The sequence below is a fragment of the Cryptomeria japonica genome, chromosome 7, assembly GCF_030272615.1.
Source record: "Cryptomeria japonica chromosome 7, Sugi_1.0, whole genome shotgun sequence".
NCBI lineage: Eukaryota > Viridiplantae > Streptophyta > Pinopsida > Cupressales > Cupressaceae > Cryptomeria > Cryptomeria japonica.
Window position 1 is genome coordinate 568,807,589 of NC_081411.1, and position 22,990 is coordinate 568,830,578.

At 38.1% G+C, this 22,990-nt stretch overlaps 1 protein-coding gene across 2 annotated transcripts in view; it reads right to left on the reverse strand.

The window, feature by feature from the left end:
* The window catches only part of LOC131036323 (uncharacterized), a 253,892-nt gene that overhangs the window by 149,109 nt on the left and 81,793 nt on the right, over nt 1–22,990 (reverse strand). For both annotated transcript variants that reach the window (XM_057968171.2, XM_059209411.1), the window contains one exon: nt 15,444–15,530. In XM_057968171.2, the coding sequence (XP_057824154.2) occupies nt 15,444–15,530 (87 nt within the window). The remainder of the gene's footprint in view (nt 1–15,443; nt 15,531–22,990) is intronic.

Genomic DNA, 22,990 nt, shown 5'->3' on the forward strand with positions numbered 1-22,990 from the left:
AATTCCCAAGGGTAGAAATCAATGATTTAAGGGCAAAGTTAGTAAGGGTTCTTACATTGGTATCAGAGCTAAATCCTGCCATCCTGAGGGTTTAGCAATCACATGCAGCCACCTGAGGTTGGCTCTCACAGATATTACACTCGCAGGCGAGCTTTGTTTGACAGGGAACAAGAATTTGACAGGCAGCCGGGCACCATGGGCGACAGGCAAGGGGGTAGCCCACCCAGAGGCGACAGGAATGAGGAGCAAGAAACAAGGGAATTTTTCAGAGCAATGGCTACAGGACAGCAGCAGATGGCTCAGGCCTTGCAGGCACTCACCACCATGATTGAGCGCATGAACCCACAAGACAGACAGAATCAGGAGCAAGGGGATAACAGGAGTGCAGTGGGGTCACCTAGAGCTCATAGGACTCATTCCAGGACAGCAGACAGGCCTACACGTCCTACCTTCATTAGAGACGAGCCTGAGGTAGCACCTACAGGAGAACCAGGAGAGGAGATGTTCGCAGATATCCTCATGGCTGCGAATGACGAATGGGATTTATTAACTCCACAGGTGCGAGAGAGGATGACATTCGAAAGGTTTGTTAATCAGAGGAGACAGCATTACAGGTCACTCAGACAGGATAGGAGGCCTCGAGGTCAAAATAGTGAGCTGAATAGGGTTACAGGCAAGCTTACTATGCCTACATTTGATGGGAGTGGTAAGATGACAGCTCAAGCTTGGATTCATAAGCTTGACACATTTTTGGCACTGAGGCCAATGACAGAGATTAAAGCTATCAAATACGCCACTTTGCATTTGGAGGGAGTAGCACATGATTGGTGGTACCATGGTATGGTAACACTTCAACATAATCAGGTGACAGAGTACCAGGACTTCGTGGATAGGTTGGTTGAAAGATTTGACAAGAAAGATCCAGAGGTTTACTTCAGGGACTTAGCACAGCTAAAACAAACAGGCAACTTGGAGTATTTCATTGGTGAATTTCAGCGGTTGGCAGTCATGGTGCCAAACATTTCAGAGCGTAGATTGATAGTTCTTTTCATTGAGGGCCTATCCGAACCACTGAGAGGTTGGATAAAGGCATTTGATCCTATTTCTTTACAAGAAGCTATGAAAAAGGCAAGAAGTATGGAACATGCAGTCCCAACAAACAAATTTCAGTCCAAAGGAGCATCTTCTAGTAAGGATAACAAACCATTTTATAAAAAACCAGAGAGGACTGATTTTAAAAATGATTCTAAAGATAAAACTCCAGCACCTTTTGACAGGGAAACATTAAATGATTTGAGGAAGAAAAAATTATGTTTCTACTGTAAGGGACCCTATGATGCAAACCATGATTGTCCTCTTAGACCAAAGGGCAAAGCTAACAGAGTTATGTGGGCATACTATGAGGAATCCGAATCAGATAATTCAGACCAGCAGTCTGATATAGAAGAAATAGATGGTGAAAAGGAGGAAGACAAGGCTGAAAACTTGTCTAAAATGGAGTCCAAGGATGGGGAAGGAGATGGGCAACTTAGGGAAGCTCGTCTCACTAGTATTAAGCAGGAAGGGTCATTCCGGATGAGAGGAGTACTTGCTGGACAGCGAGTTATAACTTTGGTTGATACAGGTGCCACTCATAATTTCATTGATGCTAGGATGGTGGAGAAGCGTGGCATACAAACAGAGGAGTTTGGGGGAATTAGAGTAAGGGTAGCTGATGGCTATGTCATCAAATGTGATCGTAAGATCACTGGACTCCCATTGAAAGTTAATAATTATGACTTCAAGGCAGATTTCTATGTTGTGCCTATGGGAGATACAGATATAGTCCTTGGGATGAGTTGGTTGCACGATATTGGTGAGTTCACTCTTAACCTCAAGGAGATGGAGATGAGGTTTAAAGTGAATGGGAAGACACATATTCTTAAGGCAATCAGGGACAGTGATCTCAGGATGGTCTCTTTCCAGAGGATGGCTAGATTGATTCGCCATGATCAGGTAGAGTGGGCAGCAGAGTGCATGTTGATGCCATTACAGGAGGGACAGCAGAAGATTGAATACCCTCCTGATATTCAGGAGCTTAGAGTTAAGCACTCTAAGGTGTTCAGTGACATTCCACCAGGTAGACCACCAGACAGGGGTATTGAGCACATCATTGAGTTAGAGGAGGGGGCTAAGCCCATCATGATTACACCTTACAGGCATCCGAAGAGGTTGAAGGACAAAATTGAGAAAACCATAAAGGAGTTACTTGCTATGGGCCACATTAGACCAAGTAAGTCTCCTTTCGCTTCTTCAGTGGTGTTAGTGAAGAAGAAGGATGGGACATTGAGAATGTGCATTGATTACAGGGTGCTTAATAGGAAGACAATTAAAAACAGGTACCCCATTCCCAGGATCGATGAGTTGATAGATGAGCTTCATGGAGCTTGCTTCTTCTCAAAGATAGATTTGAGATCAGGTTATCACCAGATCAGAGTTAGAGAGCAGGACATCGAGAAGACAGCCTTTAGATGTCATTGTGGCCATTTTGAGTTTGTAGTTATGCCATTTGGGCTAACTAATGCACCCGCTACTTTTCAAGCAACAATGAATAGGGTTTCCATACTCAGTTGAGGAAATTTGTACTTGTCTTCTTTGATGATATCTTGGTGTACAGTAGATCTTGGGAGGAGCACTTGGTTCACCTTGACACGGTGTTGGATATATTGGGCAGAGAGTCCTTGTATGCAAAGGAGTCGAAGTGTGATTTGGGCATGACAGAGTTGTTGTACTTGGGTCACATCATCAGTGCAGAGGGCGTACGCATGGATCCTGAAAAGATTCGTGCCATTGTGGAATGGCCTTCACCGGTGAACCTTACACAGTTGAGGGGCTTTTTGGGGTTATGTGGTTTCTACAGGAGGTTTGTGGAGGGATATTCCAGGCATGCAGCACCCTTGACAGATTTGATGAGAAAGGGAGCTTTCTTGTGGACTCCTGAGGCACAGGAGTGCTTCGAGAAATTTAAGGAGTTGATGACTTCTTGTCCAGTGTTAGCATTACCAGATTTCAGCAAACCTTTTGAGTTACACTGTGATGCTTCCGGAGAGGGCATTGGAGCGGTGCTTATGCAGGAGAAGCACCCTATTGCTTATGAGAGCAGGAAATTGAGAGGGCCAGAGCGGAGCTTCAGCATATATGATAAGGAGATGTTAGCCATTATGCATGCTTTGGCTAAATTCAAGCAATATTTGGTAGGTAGCAAATTTTGTATCAAGACCGACCATAATAGCCTAAAACACTTTTTGGGGCAGCGAGATCTCAATGATAGGCAGCAGAAGTGGGTGAGCAAGTTACAGTCCTATGACTTTGACATTACATATTTTAAGGGGACACAGAATGTAGTTGCTGATGCCTTATCACGTAGGCCCCATTTGAGCTTATTGACAGACATATCGGAGGATTGGAGACACTTGATCCTTGCAGAGTATGCAAAGGATACTTGGGCAGCTGGGTTCATAGATGGGACTATTCAGGACAGCAGATACACCCTTGTGAATAAGCTCATCATTTACAAAGGGCGAATATTTTTGATTCCAGGACCAGCAGTGAGGAGGATGGTTCTGAAATCTTTTCATGATTCACCTATGGCAGGACATCCTGGTTTCTACAAGACATACCGGCAGATTAGAGAGTGCTTCACATGGAAAGGGCTCAAAGCTGAGGTACTTCAGTATGTTAGGGAGTGTCCCACCTGCCAGCAGAATAAGCAAGAACACTCCTATCCAGCTGGTTTACTTCAGCCACTTCTGATTCCTGATAGGAAGTGGGAGTGTTTGTCTATGGACTTCATAACAGGACTGCCTAGAGCCCAAGGCAGGGACTGCATATATGTGGTTGTGGATCGCCTTACGAAGTTTGCACACTTCTTTCCAATCACTGCTACATACACTGCTACACAGGTGGCAGAGTTGTTCTTCAAGGAGATATTCAGATTACATGGCTTACCTCGAAGCATTGTGAGCGACAGAGATAGCAGGTTTATGAGTCACTTTTGGCAGGAGCTATTCAGGTTGTGTGCGACAGAGCTCACCCCGAGTACTAGCTACCACCCTCAAACAGATGGTCAGACGGAGATAGTGAACAAATGGGTGGAGGGATATCTCAGAAATTATATAGCAAGGCAACAGAAGGCATGGGTAAAGTGGATTTATCTCTGTGAGTATTGCTACAATACCACTTATCACATGTCTATTCAGATGTCACCATTTATGGCCCTGTATGGGTATGAGGCACCCAATTTTATGGATCTGCTTTTGAGTGACAGTAGAGTGCCCAGTGCAGGTGATTTATTACAGGAGAGTCAAGACATTGTTAAGACTCTCAAGGATAATATAACTAAGGCACAAAATCAGCAGAAGCAGTATGCAGATCAAAAGAGGACTGAGCGGACTTTTGAGGTTGGAGATATGGTGTATCTTATGCTGCAGCCTTACCGTCAATCCTCTCTCAAGAAGAGTGGTGCCAAGAAACTTAAGCCACGATATTATGGTCCATTTAGGATTATCAGGAAAGTGGGAGAGGTGGCTTATGAGTTAGATTTGCCAGCGGAGAGCAAGGTGCACAACGTTTTTCATGTGTCACGCCTCAAGAAGGCGCTAGGACATCACATTGTGCCTTCTACGGTACTACCACCCTTGGATGATGAGGGAAAATTGGTATTGGTGCCAGAGGCTATCATTGATTTCAGAGAAAGGAACCTGAGGCGGCATACTAAAAGAGAGTACTTGGTGAAATGGAAGGACCTGCCAGTAGAGGATGCGACATGGGAGAATGAGGAGATTTTGCAGCATCCGGAGTTGAAGTTGCTTGAGGACAAGCAATTTCAGGAAGGGCGGACTGTAATGTCCCCACCTTTTTAGCATCTCAGTGGAGTTCTTAGCCTTTACATTCTCCGAAGGCTAAGTGGAGAAATAAGGAGAAATTGATTAAATTAATTTCTTATTAAGTCATTAAATAAAATAAAATAAAAAAAGGAGACTTTATATTTAATTAATTTAATTAAAAGTGACTTAAGTGATTTATTTAAATATTTTAATGTTATTATAAAGTTATAAAGTAACTTTATAATAATAAAGTCACTTTAATATTATAATGTGTGGATATGTCTTTAATCCCACATTGGCCAAGAAAGTGTTCGAGCTCTCATAAGAAAGAATAAAAAGGGACTTAAGAGCTCATTTTATATCATCCATCCAGAGAATTGATATTTGTTTGTTATGAACTTGGGAGAAGAAGCCAAGGGTTTCTGATTCAGTCAGCCATTGGAGAGCGACAATTCTTCAGTGTTGCAACCATTTGAGGTGGTGAAATATCCACTGAATTTGGCATTTCAGGAGAGCTTCATTCTGGAGTTCTATTTGAGCTTTAAAAAGAAGGGAAGACATCTAGGGTATGCAGATTTTCGAATATATATCAATTGCAGACCTACAGTTTCATTTGGTAGCTATTAAAAATCAGAATTGAAGCAATCATTTCAAGATACAATTGCTGCTACAGTACCCGCGCTACAGTAGACGCTACAGTAACCGCGCTACAGTACTCGTGCTACAGTAATCCGTGAATAGTGAAACGCTACAGTGGCGTGAATAGTGACGTGCTACAGTACTAAGAAATCAGGCATTTAATTGGCAAATTATTCGTAGCTACAGCAGGAACGTGTTTAATTGGCAGTCCATTGAAGAGTGGAGACCATCATTTGCAGCAAGCATTTTACATATCAGGTTCTCTAATTTTGCTGTCATAAGTTTTGGAAATTACATGTTATACCTTTGTAACTATTTGGTGTGAGAATAACTAATAAAAACTTCATTATGCTGCTGCCACATAATTTCTAGTTTGCATGCCAAGTGTTTGATGATTTGTCAAGCAGCTGTAGTTGTTATTTTTAGTTACTTATATGCATCAAAATCAATTGGCATATCATTTCTATGACATTGTTAGTCAATCTTTCATGGTTAGAGGCATTCAAAACATTAATTGCAGTGTACAAGACCCAAACAATACAAACAGAAAACTCATAACAGCAAGTACAGACTTTGCAAGACAAGTGTTTGACAAAATTCCCAAAGGTAGAAATCAATGATTTAAGGGCAAAGTTAGTAAGGGTTCTTACAATTGGTCTGATCATGGCCTCTCACTATGGATTTTGATGGCACACAAGTCATCATTACATCAAACAACTCAACAATGTATTATTTTATTAAACCCTCATGATAACATTTACTATGAAAAGACACACAAAAACATCCATATCTTTCCCAAATGATCAAAGAACCCAAATTCTTTTATAGGAGCCTTGTGCAGAAATGTAAAGAAGACTCTCACCAAGTTTGAGCCTTTTGGGATGATGCAATACAAAGATATAGTTTTCTTAATGCTTGCCGGAAACCCTAGTTTTATCACAGACCTGCTCTCACTAAAAATGTCATAACTCATTCAAAACTTAATGAAATTGGCTCATATCAAAAAGAAATGAAACTAGACTCATTTCTCCACCTTTTCCCATTGGTTTCAGACCGTTATTGTATCTTACCAATCCATACCATACGTTTCTTTCAGACTACTACAAAAAAATCAATCATTCACGACAGCCTTCACCAAAATCGCCATATCTTACACAAAACTCAATCAAATTTAATGAGACAAAAAGATCTGGAAACTAGAAACAAATATCTTTCCATCCATATATTACAGTCCTCAATATGAGGCCATCAAAAGGCCGTACAATGGCATGTTTCATACTGCAAATTCTGAAAACTTCATAAAACAATGTAAGGATGCTACAAAAATAAGTTCCTTCTTTATTCCATCCTTCTCCAACCCTCTCTGTAAAAGATGTTCAATTTACATTCAATATGCAAGTTATATTTCTATTATCTAATATGTATTATTACGTTCTTATTGTATATGTCTAACTATCTTCTTGCTTGTGGTAGATGAGAGGAGCATTTAATATTTTCTATGTCCTATCTCAAGAATGCCACTTACTATAAGTATATGACAAAGGAGGCACAATCAAGCAATGACCGATCAAGACATTACTTGATTGTACCTTTTTGTTTATACTAACAAAGGCATGTTACGGTAAATACAAATCGGTGATCACAACCAAAGTTTATCGGTGTATTTAACCCAACGCTAATGACCGATAGTATATCGGTGGCTGTCAATGCTAACAGCCGATAGTTATTGGTGTGTTAGCCTTGACAACCGATAGTTATCGGTGTCCAATAACTATCAGTGTAGACTAACACACCGATAACTATCGGTGATTAATTCATTGCCACCAGATATATATTACGGTATACTTTATATGCAACCCGATATAATATATATTCAATTCGGTATATATTAATCAGCGTGATCATTATTTATGTTTAGTTGTTATTCATCTAAATACATAATTCATTAGATAGATGAATATGTGATTATCCATAGATTGCTCATATGCAAATATAGAATCGCTATCAAGGATGAATTAATTGCTTGATGATTTTATCATAGTTAACGATATGATAAATGATTGAATGAGAAACTTCATCTATCTCTTATTCAATCATTTATCTTACCGAAGCTATTATGTATTAACACTCTCCAACCTCCAAATTCGAGTTTGTGAACAAAATTTATACAATTTAAATCATATTCAACTACCCAACTAACCTGCAACTACCCATAAACAACTTATAACAAACTTTTAAAAAGTTGTCATCAAGTTGCAAAAGTTGTCATGACAATTTTGACAACTTCTGAGCAACTTTTACAATTTTTATCCAAATGACTCAAAACTTGACATAATGATCCAAAATGATCATGAATGATCACAAATGACCTTACAAACATTAAACAACACAAAACAAAGCAAAAATATAAACTTTTCCTCTTGTAGGCATATTAGGTCCTAAGGGTGCTCTTGCACCAATGGCAGCTTCCAAATATCCATCTTCATCAAACAATTAATTTCCAAATGACCATCTTTGCCAGTCTGTAAGACAAAACCTTATGGTGCTCATTTAATCATTCCACTGCATGTTCTGATGAGAATTTTATATTCAAATGTTTCTCTTTGGAAACATCTATACTTCATATTTCTTATATAAGACAAAAGAAATACTCTTTTGTCATGCAATATTGAATAACTACGTATTCAGCCATGATAGAAACTGAATGCTTAAGAATCTTATATCTGATTTCATTTCTTGTACTTCAAGTGATTAAATGTTTAAACCATAGATGACGCACTCGCCGAAAACTCGGCGAGTGCCAAAAACTCGCCAAGTTTTTGGATCTAGCGAGTAGTAATGACTTCTACCCGCCAAGAAAACTCGCCGACTTTTTGGCGAGTTTTAAACAAAAACTCGCCCGCGTTAGCATAACAGCCGAAAACGGCAAAAAATACAGTCATTTTTTGTTTTTCGATATGGTTTTGGGCTGAGAAGGAGGAAACTCACTTGGAAGCGCTTGCAATGTGATTTGGAGTGATTATTGGGTGATTCCAAGTGGATTTGAAGGGGATTTGAAGGGAAAATTAGATTCCTAGGTATGTTTTTTAATTTTTTTTCTATGCTTTTTAAAAACATTTTGTTTTTTTTTTGTTGCATTTAGATTGATTACAAATGATTCCTAGGTAGTCTAAATCATTTCTAAGTTATTTACACAAAATTTAACACAAGTTTTGTTGAATTTTCATAAATTTTTTGAAGAATCTAGTTTTCAAAACAAATTTCAAACCCTATTTTTTTTTAAAAAAAAACTTCGAATGATGTCTAAATTTATTTAAACTAATGTAGATAGTTTGCTTAGTGCTAAATTGTTTAACTAAAATGTTAATTTTTTTTTTCACTTTGCATGTGTAGGTTAAGTAAGCATTAATCATGGCAAGGGAGCAATGGCCACTAGATCCATGCCCATCTGGATATATAAGCACCCGTCCTAGAGGTGCTAGAGATGGGGCATGGAGATATGCCTATGAGGGACCCGATCCTGGGTCAATTATACGCATAAAGTGTGAGAGAATACTTCATGGAGGCATCAACCACCTCAAATACCACCTTGCAGAAATAGATAGGCATGATGCTAGAGCATGCCCTGGGACCAGTGAAGAAATAAAAAGACAAATGAATGCCCTACTTGCAGCTGGGGAAGAGAAGAAATTGCAAAGGGAGAGGGCAAAGTTAGCCATGAGATCAGCCATAGCTGAATCTCAAGGTGTTTCTATTGACCTTGAAGAGGAAGAAGAAGCACTTGAGCGCATAGTGGGCTCTCGGCGTGGCCCACGTATCCGCAAACCCACCATCACCTTGCCCATTGCTTTTGCTTCCTCTAGTAGAGTATCTGGCACTGTTCCACTTCCATCACAACGATCAGGGTCGATAGGTGATTATTTTGTGCCGAGGAACACACCTGGAGCACAACCATCATTAGAGGCCACTAGATGGAATAAGGAGGTACATGAGAAAACTGACATTGCAGTTGCTGATTTTTGGTACTTCAACAACATTGCATTCAATGTGGTGGAGAATGCTTATTGGCTGAATTTGGTGACTGCTATGACAGTTTAAGGAAACGGGTACAAGGCCCCTTCTCGCAGGGATTTGAGTGGGAGGTTAGTAAATTACTACATAGTCCACTTGATTTCATTTTTAAATATTTTTAGATTTCTTGTTTATTAAATCAAAATTGTGTACCAAGACCTAATTTCACTTTGCACTCACAGGTTGCTTACAAATGCAGTTGCTAGGACAAGAGAAGTGATGGAGGATCAAAAAACTGAATGGGCAAATTATGGCTGCACCATTCTTTCTGATGGGTGGACAGATGGCAAGAACTGCACCATCATCAACTTTTTGGTCGCTTACAATGTAGTGTTCATGAAATCTATTGATGCCTCCAGCAAGGTGAAAAATGCAGAAACATTGGCTGGAATGTTGGAGCATGTCATCGTGGAGGTGGGGGTAGAGAATGTGGTGCAAATCATCACAGATAATGCAGGAGCATATGTGTCAGCAGGTAGAATCCTTTTGAATTATCACCTTTAGGCATTAGCAATATTTTCATTTGTTGTGGGCTTTGTTTTACTTGGTTGCATATTTCTTAAGAATAAATTCTTCTTTTGCAGGAAGAATCCTCCAAGAGAGGCATCCTCTTTTTTGGACACCTTGTGCAGCACATGTCCTTGACCTTCTTTTGGAGGACATAGGAAAACTTGAGTGGGTGACTCCAGTTGTGGAAGATGCAAGGAGGGTCACCAAATATATTTACAATCACCCTTGGGTCCTAAATTTGATGAGACAACACACTCAAGGGAAAGATTTGGTGAGAGCTGGTGTCACAAGGTTTGCAACGATTTTCTTGACGTTGCAAAGCATTCTTGCTGCATTGACTTCTTTGAAACAAATGTTTGTGAGTGGAGAATGGCTTAACTCACCTTATTCAAAGAAGCCTGAAGGAGAGGTTGTCGCATGCATAGTCTTCAACAGCCAATTTGCACAAAGGGCTGCAGAGATTGTGAAGGTTGTTACTTCAAAACTTTAATTTTTAAATTTTAATTATTCTTCATTCAAGTCTCTCATTACTAATTTGTAACTTCATTATTTAATCTTTTTGTAATTTGTATTTTTCAATTGTAGGTGTCAAAGCCCTTGGTTCGAGTTCTTCGCTTGGTGGATCGGGATAAAACCCCAATGGGATATCTTTATGAGGCCATGAATAGGGCCAAAGAGTCTATCAAAAATTACTACAAGGGGGATAGACTCAAATTTGATCCCATTTGGGAAATTGTTGATAGGAGGTGGAACAATCCGCTCCACCAACCCATTCATGTAGCAGAGTACTTTCTCAACCCTCATTTTAGCTTCGGAGGTTCTTACTCAGATCCGAATGGAGAGGTCATGGAGGGCCTCATTACATGCATTAAGAGGATGGTACCCGATGTTGAGGAGAGAGACCTCATTGTGAGTGAGCTCAAAATTATGAGGGAGGAAGGGGTTTGCTATTCTCTTCAGAGCTGGCTAGGAGAGGAAGAACCACTCAAACCCCAGGTATAACATTTGCCATTTGGATTTTGGGATCTAAAGACTTAAATGATTGATAAATTATGTTTTCTCTTTTCTCTTTGCTTACTAACTTTTCCATTTTATTTATTTTGCAGATGCTTGGTGGCAAAATTGGGGTGGAAACACCCCACATCTCAAAAACTTTGCTCTCAGAGTCTTATGTCCGCCTTGCAGTTCATCCAATTGTGAGCGCAATTGGAGCTTGTTTGAAGCAATCCACATGAAGAAGAGGAGCAAGTTAGCGCGGAAACGGCCCAATGACCTTGTCTACGTGCAATATAAGCTCCGATTGCGCGTAAGGAAGGTAGAGGAACTAGAAGGTGGTCCAATTGACTTGGATGATATAGATCCTTACAGCGATTGGACATCACAGGAGCAGCCTCCATTGTTTTCCGACACTGACATCACTGATTTGGAGAGGGAGGCTATGGAGGAGGGGGGTGGATTTGGTTTCAGGCTGGATGACATTGAGGAGGATGAGGATGAGGATGAGGGTGAGGATGAGGACTCATTGCTAGTGCCAGAAGCAAGTGGAGACATAGCTTCATCCAGGATGAAGGATGAGTCTCAATCAACCATACCAAGCGAGGAGGCACAGTCACGCCCAGTCCCACAACAGACTTATACAACTAGACACTCTAGACCCTCTAGTTCTACCTCTCCCCAAGTTTTTGCTAGAGCTGGGAAGAGGAAGTTGTAATTGTAATGTGTAATGATGTATTTACTTTTGTTTTTACAAAAACTATTTAGTAATTTACTATTTTGCTTCTAGGCTTCCAGCCATCAGCATTCCTCATGAGGATGCGATTTTGTAGCATTCCTCAAGGGCTAGAGTCTTTCAAGAAGAATCAGCTAGATGATTTGGTTCCCTTATGATCTTCATCAGCAACTTGCAAAAGCATACGCCAGATTGGGAGAACCACTTCAATGCTTGCTTTAGATGCCTTGGATGTGATCGAATTGCAGCAAGATGGTTTGCCAAGTGTCACGATGGAAGAACTCAATGCAATCATGTCTAGATTTGTTGAATATGCAGCCAAAGAGAGCGACAAAGGAAGGAATCTCTCGAAGACAGCTTGCTTGATGACTAGGCGGCATCTCATTGGACCTCATTCCTCGAGCTTTGTGATATGGATAAGGTTCCATTTTTTGCTAGAAAACCTAATTAGGGTTGTGTTGGCATGATTTTGGCCCTTGATTCTAAATGAATCTTGGCCATTCATTTCATTTGAGATTGTATATAAACCCCTTCTCCTCTCATTTGTAAAAAGGGAGATTTTGAGAATTGTCACTTCGATGCTGCCAAAATTGAATTGAATCATTGAAGTTGGGTGATTTTAGGAAATCTTGGAGTATTGTGTGGTTCTTTAATCCTCAATTTAGTTTAGAATTTTGCTTTAAGTATTTTAGTAGAACGAATATATTGTTGAATGGACCTATATGAAATTCGTCTATCCATACCACTAGCTATTTGCTGATTGTAAATTTGCCTTGTGTGGTCAACTAGAATTTGATCTAAGCTTAACTTCGATTTTCACTTGCTCTTGATATACATCAAATGGATGGTGTTAGTGTTGTGGGTCTAAATTTGAATATTTATTGATTACCTTAGAAGATTGCACTAAGCTTTGTAGAGTTGTTATTCGCATGACAAAACTTAAGCCTACTTGAATTTCATAGACTCCTTCATTATCTCTTGCATTCAAGAATTAGAATAGGATTATAATAGAATTCCTAAACCCTTTCCTTTTGCATTTTATTTCAAAATCTTTGTTAGAGATAGATCAAGTGCTCATCTTGCTAAATCATAAGTCATTTCAAAACCGTGGCAAATACACTACTATTCATGAAAATTTGGTATATCATTAGAACAATAGTGTAAGTCCCTATGTGCATATAGCAAATCACATTAGCCATTGAGTTACCCACATGTCAAGACCTGACAATAGGAACCTTGGAGTCATTTTGGTTGATCATACATTTAGCCTCCGAGGTGATTTTGATCAAGAGAAAGTAAAGTACCTTTGGTATAATATTTTGTGTTAGAGGTGTCTAAAAAACACATCAACATGTACCCATAACGTGTTTAGTTTTCTTCTATGGGGACCTGTTGCGACGTAATCACACATCGCCCCATTGCAAATGGGGACCCCCTCTTTTTGTTTTCGCTTTTTAGGTTGGTGTTTTGGCGTCTTAGGGTTTTGTCTCTAGTCTCTAGCCTCTGCAAACGAGTCAAGTTTTGTGAAATTTGGAGTCGTCATCAAAGTCAGAAAATGAAGCAACAGTCGAAGGAATGTTTTAATGCTACAGCTGGTCTCAAATGGGTCGAAAGAGAAATCGCAATTTCTCAGGGTCAATTCTGACAACTTGCTTTTTTTAAGAATTTTTGCTTTTTTGCTTTTTTCTAAATTTAGAAAGTTTTGTTTTTGGCATTTTCGAGCCAATCCAGAAACCTACATTTTCAGACTGCTTTTTTCTTAAAATAGAAAGTTGCTTTTTTGCTTTTATTGAGGTCTTGGATTGTTTCAGGTTCAAGAAAACAATCAAGTTAGAGGAATTCATCTAGAATGCACCAAGCATGAAATAACTTTCAAATCTAGAGGATAATTTCTAAAAAGCTGATTGAAGATCACGAGAAATTGACTAGGTCTGGAACCTTGATCGAAAAGAAAAATATCTTGAAAATATTCCTAAATTTCCTTGGAAAAATTCCTAAATTCCTTAGAAAAATTCCTTGTTTCCATGGCAAACTTCCTTGAGCATAAGCAAAGTTCGCCTAGGCCAAAATGTCCAAAATTTCAAAAAAATAAAAAAACAAATTCGTGTATAGGGAGAAATTCGCCCAGCTCATGAAAAAAAAGTGTTTGAACTTGGCTAAATTGAAAAGGAAATAAAGCAAAAGGTTTCTAGAAGAGAAGCTTCCATGGAAAAAAAGAATTGTCGATAAGTCTTAAAACACAAAAAAACAATAAAACAAGGAAAGTTCAAATTGGAAGCCTAATTGTGTCCACATTCATTATCCTTCAAAAATTCAAAAAATACAAAAAAAACAATTCAAAGAAGGAATTCCAATTTCCTATAAGTATAGGCTTGGGCCTTTCATTATTCACACTTCTTTCTAGGAATTCGAACTTTCTTAGTCTCTCCAAATTTTTCTTAGGCAATTTAGCAATTTTTCTTAGGTTGTTGAATTTGGTGAAGCAAGGATTGGTTTTTGGATTCCACTTTTGCAATCTCCAACTCCCGAATTCATAGGATTAGATTAGGATTAAAACTATCTTTCTAAACCCTCATCCTTTTGCCTTTTTTTTCGAAGTCATAGTAAAAGTAGTATTGAAAAGAGCTTATTGCAAAATCATTCCAAAAGGAAGAAAGTTACAAGTGTCGGCATTCAACAGAATCCTTTGATTGATTCACTCCTCGAACAATTACGTAAGTCCCCCTTGAGATTACCAACATATCACAACAAACCAACTAAGACTATCCGCATGAATCTAGAACCTTGGAGTCGACTTTGTGATCACACAACCAGTCTGTTTAGCACATAGAAGATTTTGATCAAGAGAATAGGATATCTCAGGGTATTTTATTCTGAGTTGCGCATGCATAAAAAACATACCAACAGGACCATAGTCTTTTCACAATTTGTTTTAAAGTTATAAACCACTTCAATGATACTATGCAACAAACTACATTAAACTTACAACTTAATCGATCCTCTTATCATAAATACAAATATATGGCCAAGAATGGCAAACCAGGGTTGAATGGAAATTGGAACTTCTACAATAACACCCTAGGCCAGAATTTTTCAAATAGAATAAAACTACTAAGGTTACTTTGTCTCGATGGAGTATTACAAAAATGGCATTTCCAAAGAGAGATGATCTTTCATACAATACATATATGTATATTAAAAAAAGGAATTAAATGAGTTAAGTCCTTTGTACCAAAAAAGTAAAACAGGGAGCTTTGCCAAGATTCACAAAGGAAGCAGAGAAAACTAAGAGAAACAAACTAAATCTTTATTCTCTAGCATTTCAAAGAGAATTCAATTAATAGTGTTTTAACCACAATCATCAACATAAAGTTATAATGCAAAGTAAGCTGAACTAGATCAAGCTAGAAGGATAACTAATACAGAACAAATGACATCTCTACTCAACTATCACAAAGAGTGCATGAGTGAGGTGTAATATAAACTAAATTAAACTAAGATATTATTAAATAGGAATAGAAATGTCTGAAAAATATGAATAAGCTGAAATCAAGTAGGCTGATATTAATTAACCAAAGCAGTGACTCATAAGCATAACATCTTTGTATACATGTACAATAGAAACGTACCTAAAATCATGACCCCACTCAGAGATGCAATGGGCCTCATCAATAGCCAATAGTGAAACCCCCTTCTCCATCATTCTAGACCAAAATCTGTAAGACAAAAAAAGCCACGTAAATTGCAAAAACACAATATATAACTACAAAATTTGATAATTCTGTCCAATAAAACTATATAATAAACAACAAAATTTAATAATTCTATCCAATAAACTTTCAAATGGCTAAAGGATGAGAACAAAATACGTGTAACATGTTGCCAAACCATTAAAAACCTAACATTCAGAAATTAATTTAACTATTTCCTTCAACCCAACATTGAAGAGCAAGATCACAGCTATTACACATCTTCCAACATGCAGTGCCACCTCACTTTTCCCTATTTGTGATTTTGTTATAGCACTCTTGCTCTTGTATTTGGCTACATTAAATATGTTTATCTCCCTACTTCCATTGACGAAATGATAGATGGTCGTTACCTAGTTTTGCGGATGTGCATATTGATCATTATATTTATGCTAATAATCATTTATTAATGAGTTGATAATTGGATGTATTGCACTGGCCTACTTATCATTGGTTATTGTTATGATTATTGATGCAATGTATATGCTATAGTAGCTAGAATGATTTCTCTGCATTAAAAATACAAGAGACACTTGAGTAGAGTACCTTAATTATGAGTGGATGCATGATATTAATTAGTTTTACCCTTGCAGCTAATTATATGTGATCATACTTGATAATAGTAGTATAATCACATCTTGTATTGGTACCGCCTATTGGGATGCAGGGATCGCATGGCATGGTTGTCATTTGTGAGAACTCCAATGTAATTCTGTATAGTTTCTGTATTAACATCATTTGATATATATGCATGTGTATATTTTGGAAATTTCAATTTTATGTACGTGCATACATGTATTTATGTCTCGGATTTGCTAATGTTCTTGTGGAGTGCGCAAGGATAGCTTTCTGACCTACATATGTAAATGTTCTGGTGTGCAGGGATATATTCCTCATTCCTTTCCTTCCTTGTTAGGTCATTTTAGCTTGGCAGTAGTCTCTTAGTCGTGAGCCTTTGCAAGTGAGAAAAAATATGTTGTGTGAATGACAGGGTTGAAAGATGTTGCTTTGTTGCAAGCTTGTGGAAATCAAGTGTTGTCAGGGTTGTCAATGTTGCTAAGGTTGCTAGGTCGTTGCAAAATGTTGTTGTGAATGGATTAAAAGGCATGGAGGGGTAAGTTTGCTTGTAGTTCCGTCAGGAACTGCAAGCAAAGCACAAAGCACCTAGCGTCATGTATTTCAAGATCACACTATACAAGGCCTAGAGGGATAAAATCAGGATAAAGTACAGTGATTGATGAGATTGCATTCTATCACTTTGGAACTTATAAGAGCAGAGACAGGTTTGATCCACATAAGAATGTTGAAAGAATCAGAGGAGAAAGATTCATACACAAGGTTGACATTGAGGATTACTGGATAAATCTAATGGATGAACAAGCAATGAAGAAGGGGATGTGGTCTAGGATGACAGTGGACTTCATAAGGAAATGCAAACTCTTTCTCATTCCGGATCAAATTGTGGATGATAGTGATCATACTCATCCGCAGTATGAGAATGAAATGAAGAAATCTATCCTTTTGCCTAATTGGTCACAACCAAAAGTAACAGATTTGAATGTGCTTATGAGAGATGTCATTGATTTCGCCAGAGAGTGGGTAGACAAGCAAATGAACAGATTGATGGATATGGGCATTGTCTTCAGTTATGAGAAAATGAAACAAGAGGAATCCTCTCTTGAGGATGATCAAAGAACAATCGGTGATGTGAAGATTCATGAAGATGTGAGGATTCATGCAGATGAGGAGAGTCATGCTCCTAAACAAAGGAAGAGTGTGCCTGGAGAATCCAAGACGAAGGAGAAGGAGATAGTTAGTCAGGAGAAAAAGAAGAAGCAAAAGCCTAGTGCTCCTTTGTCACCCCTTAGTTCTCCATCAATGAAGGATGGTCGATCTGCCAGAAAAGAGCAAAGAATTTGAACAATGCTCCAACACAATGATTTTGCCAGAAAATATTCAGGAGCTACATGCTACAGCGACATCAACATTGCGGCATGAAGATGATGAGCCGCCAGGATCTCCCACTGCCCAGTTGGAGGTTAGCTTGGGCAACAATATTTATGGTTTGACTAAGGATAACGAAGATGATGATGATGTTATATTTGCATTGAGGGGGGACTTGATTGGGAGATGTGTCTTGATGATGGAATGTAAATTTCCACCATTCCCGATCGGTTGTTGCAAAGCATGGAGAAAAGTAAGATGGTAGTAGAGACACTGCCTATTGATGGCATTGATGACTACTTAGCCAGGAGTAATAAGGAGATAGAACCTAAGAAGGCTAAGATACTTTCAAATATAACTAGAGATGAGACAGGAATGCGTATTGCACAGGTGGCTATCCCGATAGGTGATGTGACTAGAGATGTGGCCACTCCTATGGATTTCCAGATCACTTTGATTGCCCTTGGATGGACTACGAAGGAGCAAGAGTTCCTAGAACTCAGTTATACGCTCAAGGTAATCAATGCAAGGTTGGATAGGGAGATAGAGAAGAAAAATATGCATAAGGAAGAGAATATCAAGCTTAAGGAGTATATTGCAAGGATGACGCGTGAAGATCCCACCTTTGTCTTGCCTATCGCAGTTGACCGTGGACTTTATTTTGATCATGAGGCAGCGAGGACTACGCATGCAGAGCTTGGTAAATGGATTCAAGAAGTGACTAAGCAGGCAGATGATTTCCTTACTCAGTGCATCCAAGCATTCAACAGGACGTCAATGCTTGCATTCAGGATGCAATATTTGGAGGGAGTTTGGGATGAGTTCCATCTTATACAGGAGAAGACTATGATGGAAATATTGTCATTGATGTCAAAGGCACGAAGATGAAGTTGTCATTGATGTCAAAGACATGCCAAGAAGATGCATGAACTATATTGTTGGCTTGATTATCACTAATGTTAATGAGCAAGGTTTGAAGATAAGACTGGATTTGTGTGTCATGTAGAGACATTTGAAGACATATATATGAGAATTCATATATATGAGTTGATTTGAATATAAAGAAGAACGACTGACATATAGAACAGATGTATATATACATATTATAATGCATAACAGTTAAAAAGAGCAGCGATAGAGGTAAACATGTCCAATGACTTTGATTAAAGACAAAGATACTATGTAGCCAATAAAATGAATAAAGGACAAAGATATATCGTTGTATACAGAAACAATGAATATTTTTCAGTTGTACCCGATGGTGATGAAATGCTCAGGAGACATCATATGTATCTTTTGACGATGATGATGAAGCCTTTCACTAAGCACAAAAGTAGATGGCAGAGAGAGCAACAATGGAAGAAAATAAGTTGTAAAGACAGCGCTTGTACTGAATCACATGAAAGCTGTGATTAACAAAGTCTATATAAACACCGTTCTTGTATGTGAAATATCTATGATTAAAGGAAATAAAGAAAGTCAACAATCATGGTTCGAAGAAAATAACAAAGTCATTATACGGCAATACACTTCGAACAGAGAGCAATTCATAACAGTGACAGTAGTGACTTCCCTTATGACACTTGAGCAGATTAATAAAGGAAACTATGTGCAGAAATTGAAGTTTAAGACAGAGATTCTTTATCGATGGAATGATTATAAAAGTGACAGCAGAGATGATACAGTGTGAAGGCAATACGTGATTACTATGTATTGTGGAGCGATTATCCTATGATTATGCGGCATCAGCCATTAATGAAAATGGTCAAATTTAAAAGGTGGCAGCAATGAATAGAGGAATAACTAATATTCAAAGACGGCAATAGCGACTAATGATAATGTACAGCAGATGGCATAATAAATAATGCGACCACATTTGTTCTGCGTGTGATAGTGCAAGGGGAAGTGATCGATATGGCAGTAGTGATCCTGAACGGAAGTTAAAGAATTTCCTATGACAGCGATCAAAACATTATATATGGACGACAGCGACAATTATAAAGGTGGTATTATTATTATTATTGGAGATTCAATGTAACTAGAAACAAATGCAAGTCATCACAAATGAGTCGACTCATGGTTAAAGGTAACAATCCATTTGATTAAAGCAATGATTACAAAGACAAATAAAAGGTGGTAGCGATTTCATAAGTGTTCGTGATTACTACAGCAACTATGATTAGTATATGAACAGCGATTCATATATTAAGAAGACAGTGTGTTATGATGCACAACGATTTGAGACTGATTTGAGACTGATTCTTGTATAGAATATATCGAGCACAATGAAAACGTGTGGTATGTGGCAGATCAAACTGGAGGATGATTAGACCAGCAATCTATGAATCGTACATAAATGAATGCAGAGCAATATGGGAAGATTATTTTAAAAGAAACTTAATATATTGCCGACCTTACTAAAGCAAGATAAAGCAATGATCAGTATTAAAGAAAGAAACACTTATATCCAGCAACAGGTCAACGGCTTGATTGTCCAAAAATAATAATGGCAAATATGAATATAAAGAGCAAGCACTTTGTTTACTGAAAGCAGCGAATATGACCTAGAGTGGAGCGATTCGTTAAGAGAAGAAATGTGGCAAATATGATTATATTAAGGTGGCGGTTTAATAAATAAACAAGTGATTACATTATAAACCATATAAGGCAGTGAACTTTTACAAAGGATACGTGGCTTTGTTAAGACTTAAGTAGCAATCGTATATTCTATTTTAATAAACATTAAAGGTGGGGCCTTGATTAATGAGAAGATGCATCGATATGATTCAACAGAAATTGGCTTGGAAAGTTTTAATGATGGTACGAGTTATTATTGGAATGGCATGACTCACATAGTTTTAAAGTCCTAATTAAAAATGTGATTATTAGTGATGCATAACAATCACTAAGAGGTGGGATTTGGAGGAAGGCATGATTCGTTAAAGGTGTAATCATAAAGTTAGTTTAATGAAGAGTCGAGTTTAATGCCTATTCCCAAAAAGTATGTCACTTGATATGTATCGTAAATTATATAAAAGTAACTTGGAATTCATTTGAAGTGTAAGTATGTGGTGAGTGTAAGTAAAGAATGTAATATGTGTGAGTTGTGTGTGATAAGGAGGAGTGTGAGTGAAATAAAAGAATATGAGTGATGAGTAATAAAGAAATATATATAATTCAGATACATATGCTGACAGAAAAGAGGAGTATACACAGATATTAAAGAGGTATTTATACAGATATAAAGGAGGATATCATACAGATATAGAGATGGATACGATGCAGGTTTAAGGAAGAATTTATAGCAGATGTAAGAATGATTTTGCAGCAGATTTGTGAAGGAGAATTGAGACAGTTGTATATGCAGATTTGTGAAGAAGAGAATATTCAATTGAGAAAGGAATATAAGCAGATTTGGAAAGATCAAATTGTCCATCATCTGTTGAGATAGCAACATTGTCAAGGTGGAAAATCAGATTTGTGTGAAGTCGGTTGGTGCTCACGAATTCTGAAGTGGGAGTCGGTGCTCCCAGTGGGTTGGTGCTCACAAAATTCATATTTGGGAGTTGGTGCTTCCAATGGGTTGGCGCTCACAAAATCAGATTGGGGAGTTGGTGCTTCCAGTGGGTTGGTGCTCACAAACATAGGGGTTGGTGGTTCTAGTAGGTTGGTGCCTACAAACATTGTAAAAGAAGAAATATAAAAGCATTGTTTTGCCGTGGTTTTCTCCCGTAAGGGTTTCCACGTATATATCTTGTGTTCTACTTGTGTTCATATTAGATAGATCACATACGAATGTTGGTATGCAATGAATATATTAATGTGATAAGTTATATGCTTGTGATTGAAGTTGGAAAAAGTTTAAATTGGTAAAAGTTGTTGTTATACTGATTGATGTGAGATAGATATGATTTCCATGGTTGGTATTGTGCACTGGCTCTACAGAAATATACTTATGAGCATGCACGGAGAGATTGTGCAAAGATGGAAGGATCAATTCAAGAGATAAAATAGAAGATCCTTGCATCCATTGATGAATTGTTAGGGGTAGATGTCAATGCTTCCAGTGGTCTAAGCTTAGAAGAATTGAGAGATAAGATGAAGTTCATGTACTTCAGCCAGTTGGACTTTTTGAAGAAGAATCAGATTATTGATTTGGTTTCCTGTTGATCCATGTCCACAATTCGCAGAAGCTTATGCCAGATTGGGAGAATACTTGGGATGCTTGTTCCAATGCGTTGGATGTGATTGATGCGCAGCAAGAGGCTTTGCCCAGCATTACCATGGAGGAGTTAGATTCAATTTTGGCTAAATTCTTAGAATAAGCTGCTAGAGAGAGGGATGCAGGCCAGAATCTTCTAGAAGATTCCCTACTTTATGAATAGGCATCGTCCTATTGGGTCACATGTCGATGGCTCTCTTTTGATGTAAACCCTAATCAGGGCAACTTTAGGGTTGTGTTGGCATGATCTTGGCCTTCGATTCTAAATGAATCTTGACCATTCATTTCTTTTGAGCCTCTATATAAACCCCGTTGCCTCTCATTTGTAAGAGATAGATTTTTGATAATTGTCGTCTACACGTTGTAGATTTGACTATAAATCATTGAAGTTTGGTGATTTTTGTTTAAGTGTAGTATGCATTTGTGGTTCTCATTGCATCCAAGATAGATTAGAATTTTAGATTAGAATTTGTTTCCAAGTATTTTAGATTGAATGAAGGAATTTGTCAAATGCATTTGTGTGGAATCCATTTAATACATACCACTAGCCTCTTCCTGATTGTAAGTGCGCCTTGTGTGGTAAGCTGGAATTTTATGCGAACTTAATTTCAATTGTTGCACGTCCATTGTTATGCATTGCTTTGATAGTATCAATGTTTGATGGTAATGATTTGAACATCTATGAAATATCCTTGGATGATTGCACTAAGCTTGTGTCAAATTGTTCTCTTGATGGTAAGACCTTGCCTAGTAGGATTCCATTGGATCATTCACCATTTCTTGCATTCTAGGCTTTTAGAATAGATATTCCTAAACCCTATTCCTTTTGTCCTTTTTTTTTAAAAAAGTCCTTGTTAGATTAGAATCAGGAACTTCATTGCAAAATCCTAAGTCATCAGCATAGCCTATTCCAAATCCATGATAGGATAAGATTGATCCGAATAATTGTGTAAGTCCCCAAGTGAAAACAGCATTATCACATCAAAACACTAAACTTATCCATGAGTCAAGACCTGACATTTTGTAACCTTGGAGTTGTCTCATTTGATCGCAAAGCATAGCATTTGAGAGACTTTGCTCAAGAGGGGGAAAAATACTTTGGTATTTTATTATGTGTTCGTATGTGCATAAAACACACATCAACGGGTAGTCAATGCACATCTGCATACTTCCATCCTTCTTTACCAAGACAACTAAAGAAGCAACTCCTTCTCATGTGTCCCATATCTAGTAACTCCTTAATCGTTTTCTCAATCTATTC